At 32.8% G+C, this 12,324-nt stretch overlaps 1 protein-coding gene across 1 annotated transcript in view; it reads right to left on the bottom strand.

The window, feature by feature from the left end:
* PCDH15 (protocadherin related 15) overlaps positions 1–12,324 on the bottom strand; it is a 782,416-nt gene that overhangs the window by 388,615 nt on the left and 381,477 nt on the right. The window contains exon 9 of the mRNA XM_045842279.1: positions 9,210–9,380. Coding sequence (XP_045698235.1) covers positions 9,210–9,380 — 171 coding nt within the window. The remainder of the gene's footprint in view (positions 1–9,209; positions 9,381–12,324) is intronic.

Raw genomic sequence — 12,324 nt, 5'->3', positions numbered from 1 at the left:
CAAATAATTATTTTAATTAAAGTAAACAATGAAAAACCTTCTAAATTAGCAAGTTGGGCAAAAGTAGAATTTTAAGTATTATTGGGAATGAAAGTCCTATTTTTATCTGCTATAGAAGCTCCAGAGGTGCCTCTGGAAAACTGGAGGTTTTGTGGACAATTTTAAAACTTTATTGATAGCCATTGTTTTTGAACTCATAAAATGAAAAAAAAAAGGATCATGATACTTGCTTCCCTGGAGGACATTTAAAATTTGATTCATTGGGATATTTTTGGCTCACAGTATTACTTCGTGGCATTTTACATCAGCTGCGACCTCTTCCCTAAGCAACAATATATTTCATAGTTAATTCAGCACAAGAAGGGTCTATACCAAATCTTTATTTACAAAAAAGAGGGGGCTACTGTTCTTTTCAATAAAGGTATTGCATTCTTTTAAAGGACCAAAATCACACTGAATTAATTAGCAGTAGCACAGTCAGTATAAATTAGGCTATTCCAACATATACATCTCAGTTTTTAAGGCTGGGATTTCAATTACAAATAGCTAGATATTCAATAACAAATTTGAATTAGGTACTATTTCCCATGGGTTTCTGAATAAAAATCCAGTGAGATACAGAAATACCAGTAGCAATGATAATAATAATAGCAATAGCTAATATTATTAAATTCTTAGTATTTGCTAGAAACAAGTTAAGTATGCTACATGAATCTTATTTTATAGTACTCGTGAAAATCCCATATATTAGTTTTACCATTTTATAGATGACAAACTTGAATTGAGGTTTAGAGACACTAAGCAATATTCCCAACATCACAAAGCATTCAATTTGGTCTCTGACTTTTTACATATTGCCCTACATGGTGGTAGTAAATACCTTTGATATTTTTTCTACACAATTTAGTGAGCCATCAAGTGATTCTAGAATGAATCTTTACATAAAATTATAAATATCAAGTCAAAGTTGGATGCCTTTGCCCTTTCTCTTTATGTGTGTTTCATAGAAAAATGCCTCTCTAAAATTAATTTAAATTAATATTTTGAAAACAATTTACTTTGAAAACCTACTAATTTGAAAAAAGAGTTAGACTTTCATCTTATCACTGAACAGAATGGTGACTTTTTCTTTTAATTAATATTAATATATTCAACTCCTCCTATTGTTTTTTCATCCTTTAATTGTTCCACAGAAAATTTAAAATATCTTCATGTTGTCTATAGGTGGAAATTTTAAATAGTTGAGTGTATTCAACATAAATTTTGACCAAAGATAAAAAAGAATAAATGAACCATTTGCTTCACTATAATATCACACACCATTTTCAGAATTACTGTAATTAAGTTTCAAATTCTAGACAATACTTGCTGAATGCTATTTTTTTGTTTGTTTGCTTGGTGTTTAACTATTGATTTCCCAAACTGGATCTGAAACTTCTTTGATTATTTACTGCTGGTAGCATGTGGGTATGATTGTTGGGGAGAGACAGAAAAATGGCAAATAATACATTTTGACACTAGTTATATTATTTATCATTTTTTCTTTCAACCTACTTTGAGAAAAACCTCGCTTTAAAAGGTATGGGCAATTTGAAAGTTGTTGATTGTTTCCTTCTTCATCCGTCACTTTGCTGGCCCCCAAAAAGTTCCATGGTACACATTTTGAAAATAACTGTCTTAGAGACTGAGGGAGGACAGAATTTAATATTTGGAACATTAAGGAAAAGAAAAGAAGCTATTATGAAAAATGTGTTGGCACAACTGTGCACTGGGACTCCATATGGCAACTGGGAAATAAGCTTACTTCATCTGAACTACCTATTAGACTTCTACTTAAAGGTTATCTGTGACTAGACAATGACCAAGTATTAAAGTGCTTGCCATTGTTTCTTATTTGAAAACACTAAAATAGATATATTTAAATTATATATGAACAAATATACTTATATATCATGGCTAATATTTAGATAATGTATAATTATAATAAACATATTGTATTATATTTATTATATTATATAAGTAATAAATAAATAATATGAATAATATATAAATATATTATTTATTATATATAATAGACATGTATGCACTCTTTACATATGAACACTAATAATAAATATACTGTCATTGTGAGTGAGTACTCAGGAGCCACACTTATTTATATTTATACGCAGAATCTCAGGGCAAAATATGTGTTTCTTAAACTTTTAACCAATTACTTAATTCAATTCAATATATATTGAACATTTACTATGTAATGTGAGTGCATTCTTATTAAGATATAATGACAAATGGGAAACTGAAAAAATTCACGGTCTAGCAAAAGGGAAACAAGCAAACAAGTACACCACCACCAGGAGTTAAGTACTTATAACAGGAATACAGGAGGACACAGAGAAAAGCTTAACTTTGAAAACCTACTATTTTGTATTAACCAAAATGAAACTTGAATAAAAAAATGCCATCTTTTTTTAAATATTTTATTTATTTATTTTTAGAGAGGGAGATAGAGAGAGAGAGAGAAACATCAATGTGTGGTTGCTGGGGGTTATGGCCTGCAACCCAGGAATGTACCCTGGCTGGGAATCAAACCTGGGACACTTTGGTTCCCAGCCCACACTCAATCCACTGAGCTACGCCAGCCAGGGCCAAAAAAATGACATCTTAAATGGCATATTTTACAGACAAAGAACAAACACTTCAAAAATTTATATGGAACCATGTGATCCTGAATAGCTGTAGCAATTTTGAGAAAGAAGGGCAAAGTAGGAGGGATCACAATACCTAGTATCAAACTGTATTACAAGGCCACTGTAATCAAAACAGCTTGGTTTCTGGCATAAGAAGAGACACATGGACCAAGGGAACAGAATAGAGAGCCCAGAAATAAACCCAAGTCTTTACAGTCAATTAATATTCAATAAAAGGACAGCAACATAAAATGGAGCAAAAATAGCCCTTCAACAAATGGTGTTGGGAGAACTGGATAGCTACATACAAAAACAAAAATGAAACTTGACCACCAACTTACACCATACACAAAAATAAAATATTCAAGGTGAATAAAAGATTTGAATATAAGTCGTGACACCAACAAAGTCCTAGAGGAGACCATAGGTAGGGAAATCTCAGATATTCCATGGTGCAATATTTTCACTGATAAGGCCCTTAGAGCAAGAGACGTAAAGGAAAGAATAAAAAAATGGGATCTCATCAAAATAAAAAGCTTCTGCACAACCAAAGAAAACAGCATTAAAATGAAAAGAGAACCAACTATATGGAAAAACATATTTACCAATGATACCTCAAACAAGGGTTTGATCTCCAAAGTACATAAAGGACTCACACAACTCCATTCTAAGAAGATAAGCAACTCAATTAAAAAATGGGCAAAGGACTTGAACAGACACTTCTCCAAGGAGAACATACAGAGGATATAGAGACATATGGAAAGATGCTCAGTATTGCTAGCCATCAGAGAGACACAAATTAAAACCACAATGAGATACCACTTCACACCAGTCAGAATGGCCATCATAAACAAAGCAACAAACAACAAGTGTTGGAAAGGATGTGGAGAAAAGGGAACCCTAGTGTACTGTTGGTGGGATTGCAGACTGACATAACCACTATGGAAAACAGTATGGAATTTCCTCAGAAAACTAAAAATGGAACTGCCTTTTGACCCGGCAATTCCACTGCTAGGATTATATCTTAAGAACCCTGAGACACCAATGCAGAAGAACCTATGTACCTCAATGTTCATAGCAGCACAATTTACAATAGCCAAGTGCTAGAAGCAACCTAAGTGCCTATCAGTAAATGAATGGATCCGAAAAATTATGGTACATTTACACAATGGAATTCTATGCAGCAAATAGAAAGAAGGAGCTCCTACCCTTTGCAACAGCATGGATGGAACTGGAGAGCATTATGCTAAGTGAAATAAGCCAGGAGGTGAAAGACAAATACCATATGATCTCACCATTAACAGGAACCTAATCAACAAAACAAACAAGCAAGCAAAGTATAGCTAAAGACATTGAAATTGAGAACAAGCTGACAGTGACCAGAGGGGAGGTAGAGGGGATAATGGGGGAAAAGGGTGAAGGGTTTACAGGAACAATTATAAAGGACATATGGATAATAACAAGGGGGGTGGAAATGGGAGAGGGAGGTAGGAAGAGCTGGGGTGGTGGAGAGGGGTGGGAGAAAAGGCAGAAAACTGTACCTGAATAACAATAAAAATGTTAAAAAAAGAATTTGCTACCAATAAAAAAACTAAAAAAAAAAAACCCAAAGAACAAATACCATCTTAATATGTTAAAGAAAGTGAAGAAAAAAGAGAGTAATTCTCAAAGTTCAAGTACAGGTATACAAAGCTATGTATTTCAAGATAAATTGCATTATGCAAGTTAAAGAGAGAAGATTACAAAGTGGCCAGGCATAAAATTAATTAGAATGACATGCTAAAAGCTTTGATATTTATTTGGTATATGATAAAATATATTGAAGTGTTTTTAAACTTTAATTATTTTGTAATCAGATCAGAATTATATTTCAAAAAAAAATAAATAACCCTCTTCACTGAGATAATGTTTGAGGGTAGGAGAGACTGGATAGAGGCTGGGAGTCCAAGGTTGACTTAGATGGGTATTTTAGAAGTGGAAGTGGTCATTCAACATATTTGAATGACATTTTTCAGACAGTACAGAAAGTACTTTTGGAGGTTGATTGAATTTGGGATGGGGGTCATTGAAGTCTAGGTCAAAATCAACAACGACCACCAAAGCAGCAAGAGGTAATGTGGATGCATTAGAACTCATTAGAAAGGATAATAAGGCATCTGTGGGAAACATGTGAAAAATGTCTTGGAAAAGTAATAAACATAAGCTTGAAATTCAGGAGAGATTTCAAGTCAGAGAACACATTTAGAACATTCAGATCATCCCTCTTTGGAGAAAAATAAAATTCACTGATATAGGTTTGATAAGTCTTAGTGACAATGCATAGTTTTAAACAAGTCACGAAGGATAAAAGTGTGCATTTTTCCTTAAGATTAAATAAATAAATAAATAAATAATGAATCCAAGCAGATAAATTTAGTTTACAAAGGAAAATCATTAATGATTTATGAGGAGAAACCTAGGGCCATCCAGGGGAGGAAAAGAGCCAGTAGTTTCATAGAAGACAAGAGAGAAGTGAGTTCCCAGGCTATAACAGATTCAATGAATATGAGCCAAGAGCAAATTATGTTGTACATTACTGCAAATTAACACTTTTAATAACTGAGAAAGCTTCCCTGGAAGAAGAGAGCATCATAAATAAACAGAGGAACTGTATTGGACAGTTACATGAAAACTGGAGTTCTTTGTGACAAAGACTACATTGGATATATTTGTGGCTCAGCAGTCCTGGTATCCAACCCAAGACTTTAAACCAGGACTGGGGAGGAAATAAGAGCGTAAATTCTAGCTGCTAATGACTTGTCTGGTAGGAACTCATGCCGCAATACTGAAAACTGAATGACACAATAAATGAAGGAGATACATACAGAAAACACAGATGATGTGTCAGTAGTATCATATTAATAGTGTGGTGTTTCTATTCAGGGACAAATTACTCAGCAAAAAACAACCAAAGAACCAACCAGGCAAACAACCAGCCAAACAGTAGACACCTGTTCAATTCTGAAAAAAATGTGTAAGGATTTACTCTTTTTGTGCCTCAATAGAAAATGGAAAAGATAGAGCTATGAATTATACACTCTCCAAATTCTAAAGAATTTTCTCACAATACTAAAACAATTTTACTACATAAGAATAACAACTTTAAGAGAATCAGAAAGTAAGAATATAAACAGCATATGAGAAAGATTTTATCTTATCCTAGTTGTCAAGTCTCCTCCATTAGCATTGAATACAACATCCATTAAGGTCCAATAGATACTTATCAAATTAATTAATAAATAATAATTAGCCATAAGACTACAAATTGCTTTAGTAGCCTTGAGACACGATATTTATATATTTACATATCCAGTATAATATCAATATTAGTGTTTATGAAGATATTAATTTTTCTAAAGATAATTTTCTATAATAGAAAATATATAACATATATAAGTTTATCTCTAAGTATATGATTATTTGCAATTTAATAGTAGATTTTTATTTTTATTATATTCAGGTTCATGAGTTAAACACTGTACTATATTGCCTTTTAAAGTTTTGCTGAGCTCATAAATTCTGAGAGCATTGTAGTGAAACTTAGAATGGCTTCTCAAATCAAAAATACCACTGAGGTAATTAGTGGAAAATTTCACAAAGAAGGTGAGCAGGTGTCAAACCTTCAAAATCTGTAGAATTAGTTCAGGAAAAATCAGCAAGAATGTAATTAGAGTAATCACGTCCTGTCTAGCTGACATTAATGGTTAGTTCTCTCGCTCTAAATAGCAATATCTTATCATTATGGTAGAAACTAGGAATGTCTTTACTTTCATTGCATTTGATTATCTTAAAGAATCATTATTTTTTCTGTATCTTTAAAATTCTGTTTTGCATATCTTAACTACAAAAAGTAATTACACTTACATGCATGTTCAGGGTAGCACTATTGACTGAAATTTCCAGAAATTTTACAAAATATGTAATGGAAATAAAATAAAAAAGAATTAAAAGACAGAGAAAAACACAGCAATTTGAACATGAAACTCAAGAACCAGCTCCACTTCTTAACCCTAGTAATCAGTGGAGGTCCAAGATAGCATGTGGAAGAACACATGGAAACCTAATGCCAGCACTATGACTGATTTTATTTTCCCAAAGATTGCAACACACAAAAAATTGTCTTCTCCATATGTTCTTCTTTCAATGCAATTGAGATACTCCTGCTGTTAGGGTATGCTATGCAATTGTATTCCTTGAACCTGACAGAGTTTTGACAACAGAAGTAACAAATGAGACTAGTTCAAAAAAAGTTCTGTCTAATCTTCTCAGGAAGTTTGTTCTTGGAATCTATCACGTTGCTGTGGGGAAACCAAACAGCCTAGTAGAGGCCCACGTGGTGCAGAAGTGAAGCCTGGGGTTTGCAGTCCTGGCTGTGCTGAGCCAACAGCCAGATCAGCATTCTTACTGAACCAACTCTGAAAGTTGTACCCAGCTCTCAGTCAAGGTGTCAAATAATCAGAAAAATTGCCTATTTTGCAAGTACACATATTTATATTTTTTCTCATGTCAATAAAAATATACCCTTTAAAGGATAAATATTTGCTATAATTATTTAAGTATGTAAAATTAAAACACTCTTCATTTCACAGAATGTTAAAGAATGGGTCAATCTTAAAATGATAATGAAGCATACAATTTTATCAAGTGTATACCATTATGTTTAATTCAAAATACATTATTTTAAAGGAAAACACTTTTTACTTGTTGGTTATAAGTCACAGAAATCTACTTAAACTTTATACCTCAGAAAGCTCATCCATAAAAGGACCATTATAATGGTAACTATGCAAATGTATTTCAATTAATATTTTTGTAGAATTTACCATAGTTCATGATGAACTGAAGATTCAATATAACCATTAGTCATTATTATCAAATATAATTTTTACCTCAAATCTGGAGCATGGCTTTGTTGCTAGCATGAAATGACATAACTATGAGAGAGATACTTATTCCATAATTTGGAAGGAAGAGATGCTCAAAGATACTTTGTAAAATCAGTCTACTCTGCTTCCCAAACAGCAACTTCTGTCTTCCTTTATTTATTTTAGTACATCAAGTACTAATAGTCAGACTTATAACTGATTCTAATCATTACTATTTCTGTATGCCCCTTATCTTGGGATGTCACTGGTATACCAGCTACATAAATTAACTCAGAAAAAAATATTATTAAAATATTATTTTTCCTCATGATTAAAAAAATCCTTACTGTTCACCATTATTAATAGTCTTCTTACTGGTGGTATTCAACAAAATAATGGCATATAACTTTATGTAATCTGTAACTATTTGCCCAGACAAAATCAATATGAGCTTTTTTGTCTGAAAAATTACCCATTTAGCTGAAAATTTACATTATTTTCTTCATTGAGTGCACATAATAACATTTATTCTTTTTTCTCCAGCTTTTTTTGGTTCATATTAGCCAATTAGACCAGCAATCAAGAATGTCAGCAGACACAAAAGTGATTCTCAGTTGTTTGAGGTCTACTGCAAGTAAGACCACATAGTCAATAAATAAAATATTGAGTAAAAACTCCTTGAAATGGGTAGAATTCACTATAATTTACATTTAGGAGAATAAATTTCTGTTTATTCTTTAAAAATATCAAATACCGAAAGGATCCCTACAGTTCTCACATGGCTAAGAATAAAAATCAATTACTTTCCATCAATTTCTGACATTACGAGCTGTGTTACTAACTCAGAAAACTTAAAGTTTCCCGGAGAAACTACAAAGCTATTCATCAAACAATTGATTCCTGGGAATTAGACTTTTCTAACACAGAATTAATAGTTTCAATATCTATGCCGAAGCAGGATATCTACTTGCCTTATAATTTTTATTCTTAGGTACAAGTATTTATCATTCAGGGAGGTCTAAGTTGTGAATTCCAAGCTGACGCTAATTTATAGCTTCATTAGAAATTTAAAAATTAGGTGCAGAATCGAGTGTAGAAAACATATGTTCATGCCTTACCTTTCCATTTTTTTTTAAATACATATTTAAGGGATAAATATTTGCATTCAGTTTTCATTAGCTTCCGTCTCCAGAGAGCCAAGTATAACTTCCAATAACATTTCAAAAACTTAAGAGACTAAAGAACATCCTGTTGAACTGCATGTCCTTTGATTTAGGATCACATGTTTACATGTGAATTTAAATAAATGTTAGAATTATTTTTCAGTTTCCCAGCACATATTGAGAACATAACTCTGTTATGATTTATAGGTGGAAAAATAAATCAATCTATGTAAATAGGTTGTGGCTTTATAACATGTCTTCTACATTGTAAATGATATAATTATTCAATGTGACCAAAAATTTTCTCATAGTTTCCAAAATTGGGTTTGGGCATACATAGTTTTTATCATTCATATAGTGAAGTTTACTATTCTCACCTAACATGTCTATAAAATACTTGAACAGGATCTCACTGGGGTTCAAGAGGTGTAAGTGAAAAGGAAAAGAATATTTACCGGAGTTCTCAACTCTGGTATGGCAGCTTGATAGGTGATTGGACGACAATCACGAGTGTTTGGCACAAGGACACAAGGAAGAAACATTGGACCCAAGTCATCTCCATCCAGCACATCCACTGTGAGGGTGGTGGTGGTGGTTCGCCTTTCATTCAGATTTTGTGCACGATCCTGTGGGAGAGAAAGAAAAACCCAACACAATGGACTTAATGTTTCCCTCAGTTTGACTAAACTCTTGGCAGGTTTCTTACTGATAATCATCACCTAATTTCTGTTTTCCCAGAGCATTTACTTTAGAGAACTTACAATTGAAAAAGTTTCTCTGCTCCTTTGGGACATGAATTTTCTCCCAGCTAAGATTTTTAAACAATAGTTGATATGCATTGTTATATTAGTTTCAATGTACAACATGATTCCATATTTAGATGCCTTATAATCACTGTGATGTGTCTAGTGGTCATCATTTACCATGTAGTTATTAAAATATTATTCAAAGATTCCTCAAAAAATCAAAAATAGAAAGAACCAACATACAATCCAGCAGTTAGTTCTACTTCTATCTGAAGAAAATGAAAACATTAATTCAAAAAGATGTTTGCACCTTCATATTCATCCCAGCTCAAACTGTTGACAGTTTTACCACCCAAATCTCTCTCAAGGACCTGGAAATCATCCCTTTGAAATGTAATCATCAAGGAAGATAGGGCTCCTATTTCTTAGTCAGTATCAGAGGGCAGTAGCACAACTTCAGAGGAGTCTTGCTCCAAATTGTGAAACTGTCTCTCATCATGAAGAAAGAAAAATGTTTTTTTTTTTCTTTTTCTTTTATTCCTTCCAGAGAGAAGGGAAGAAAGAGAGGAAGAGAAACATTGATGAGAGACGGAAACATCAATCGGTTGTCTCCTGCATATGCCCCAACTGGGGCAACAGTACTTTTTAATAAAAAGTACTGTTGTACTTTTATTAAATTAATGTTTTTGTATGTCTCATGATTTTCTTCTGGTCTAATGTATTTTGAATTCATTACTTGTCTACATGTAGTCTGCTGGTATCATTAAAATAACATAGTGTTCCAAATTTTTAAATAAGAGTTGTTTTACTTGCTTCTTCATTCTTGGGAATTATGTTTCAAATTTTTTTCTTTTTCTCTAGACATATTTCTGAGAGAACAGTTTTTCTTGTTTGTTTTTTATTTTGTTTTCCATTTTTATTGAGGTATAACTAACTTACAGGACTGTATTAGGTTATTAACTTGACTTATATATATTGAGAAATGATTGACACAATAAGTTTAATTACTATACATAATCTCATATCTTAAAACTTAAACAAAAATATTTTTCCTTATGAAGAGGATTTCAACCCCAGCTCTTAACAACTCTCCAGCCCTTCTTTTCAGTAGAGTTGACTGCATTCTGGTCTCCTTCCCATTGTAATAGCTTTGAATGAAGTTTTCTTCACCCATTTAACTTTGTCCAGTGCAGTTTTTGCCTTGACAATACACTGCTATTAACTAAGATCCATATTTCATTGGGATTTTCCTAGTTTTTAACTAATGTCCACTTTCTGTTCCAGGATCCCATCCAGAATACCACTTTACACTTAGTCATCATGTCTTCTTAGGCTCCTTTTTGCTCTGGCCATTTAACAGGCTCCCTTTGCTTTTTGATCACCTGGATAATTTGCAGTACTGTACTAATAAGGTACTTTGTAGATGTCCCTCAATGGGGCTTTACATAATGATTTTCCTAAAGATTAGACTGGCATTGGGGGTTGGGGAGACCATGGAGGTAAAGTATCATTTCATCACATTATATCTAAAGTATATATTAACATGATTTATCTCTTATGTTAACCTTGATCACCTGGTTGAGGTTGTGTCTGTCAGATTTTCCCACTGGAGTTTCTCTTTCTTTTTTCCCCTCTCCAAGTCTTTGAATAGGAATCATTATGTGCAGCCCATATTAAGGAGTGAGAGTGATTCCATCAGAAATTTATATTAATTATGTTGATCTAAAGGGTGTTTATCATGAGGACATAAGGAAGAAACATTGGACCCATTTGTCTCTATCCAGAACATTTACTATGAAAGTAGTAGTGACAGTTTGTCATTCATGATGGTAGAAACTAGAAATGTCTTTTCTTTGTGTTTGACTATCTTAAAATATCATTATTTTTTCTGTATCTTTAAAATTCTGTCTTGCATATCCTAACTACAAAAAGTAATTGCAGTCACACATATGTTCAGAGCAGCACCATTCATAATAGCTAAAAATTGGACACAGTTGAAACATCCATCAGTAAGTGAATGGATAGACAATTTTAGTGTTTGTGTGTGTGTGCAATAAATAACATAGCCACAGAAAAAAGGAAGTACTGATATATGCTACACTTTAATAAACATTCAGAACATCATTCTAAGTAAAAAAAAACAGATTAAAAGGTTACATGTTGTATAATTTCATTTATATGAAATATTCTGGATAGGTAAATTCAAAGAGACAGTACACAAATGGGTGGCTGCAAGGAACTGGGAGAGCAGGGATGAGAAGCCACTGCTAGAGGTAACAGAGTTTCTTTCTGGACAGATGAAAATATTTGGGAAATAGAGCTGGTGGGTGCCCAACAACGTGAGGGTGCCAAACACCACTGAATTGTTCACTTTAAAATGGTTGATTATATGTTACATGAATTTACTTCATTAACTTTTAAAAATTAAGTAATACACTAATAGATTTTTATTTTACTTTATGTAGCTTACAAAACGTTTTCCTGTGTGATATTTAGAGACATTGATACTTGTTTAGCAATTTAAAAATTTTCCCCCTTTCTTAAGCTTTTTTTCCACCCATCTTTTACTCCCTCTCCTTTCAACTATTGGCGTATACCCCGTATCTATGGACTTGTTTCTGATTTGTTTATTCATTTGTTTTATTTTTTGTTTTTAGATTCTACATAAAAGTGAAAGTACATGGTGTTTATCTTTGTCTGAATTATTTCACTTAGCGTAAGTGAAATAATTCACCCCAACCTGGGATCCAAACTGCAACCCAGGTACGTGCCTTGATATGGAAAATAATCTTCAGCCTTTTAGTTTATGGGACAATGCTCCAAC

Source organism: Phyllostomus hastatus, unplaced genomic scaffold, assembly GCF_019186645.2.
Source record: "Phyllostomus hastatus isolate PE091 unplaced genomic scaffold, TTU_PhHast_1.1 phas_contig_38, whole genome shotgun sequence".
Classification (NCBI taxonomy): Eukaryota; Metazoa; Chordata; class Mammalia; order Chiroptera; family Phyllostomidae; genus Phyllostomus; species Phyllostomus hastatus.
The sequence above is the reverse complement of the archived record's forward strand: the minus strand, read 5'-3'. Positions and strand labels throughout refer to the sequence as shown.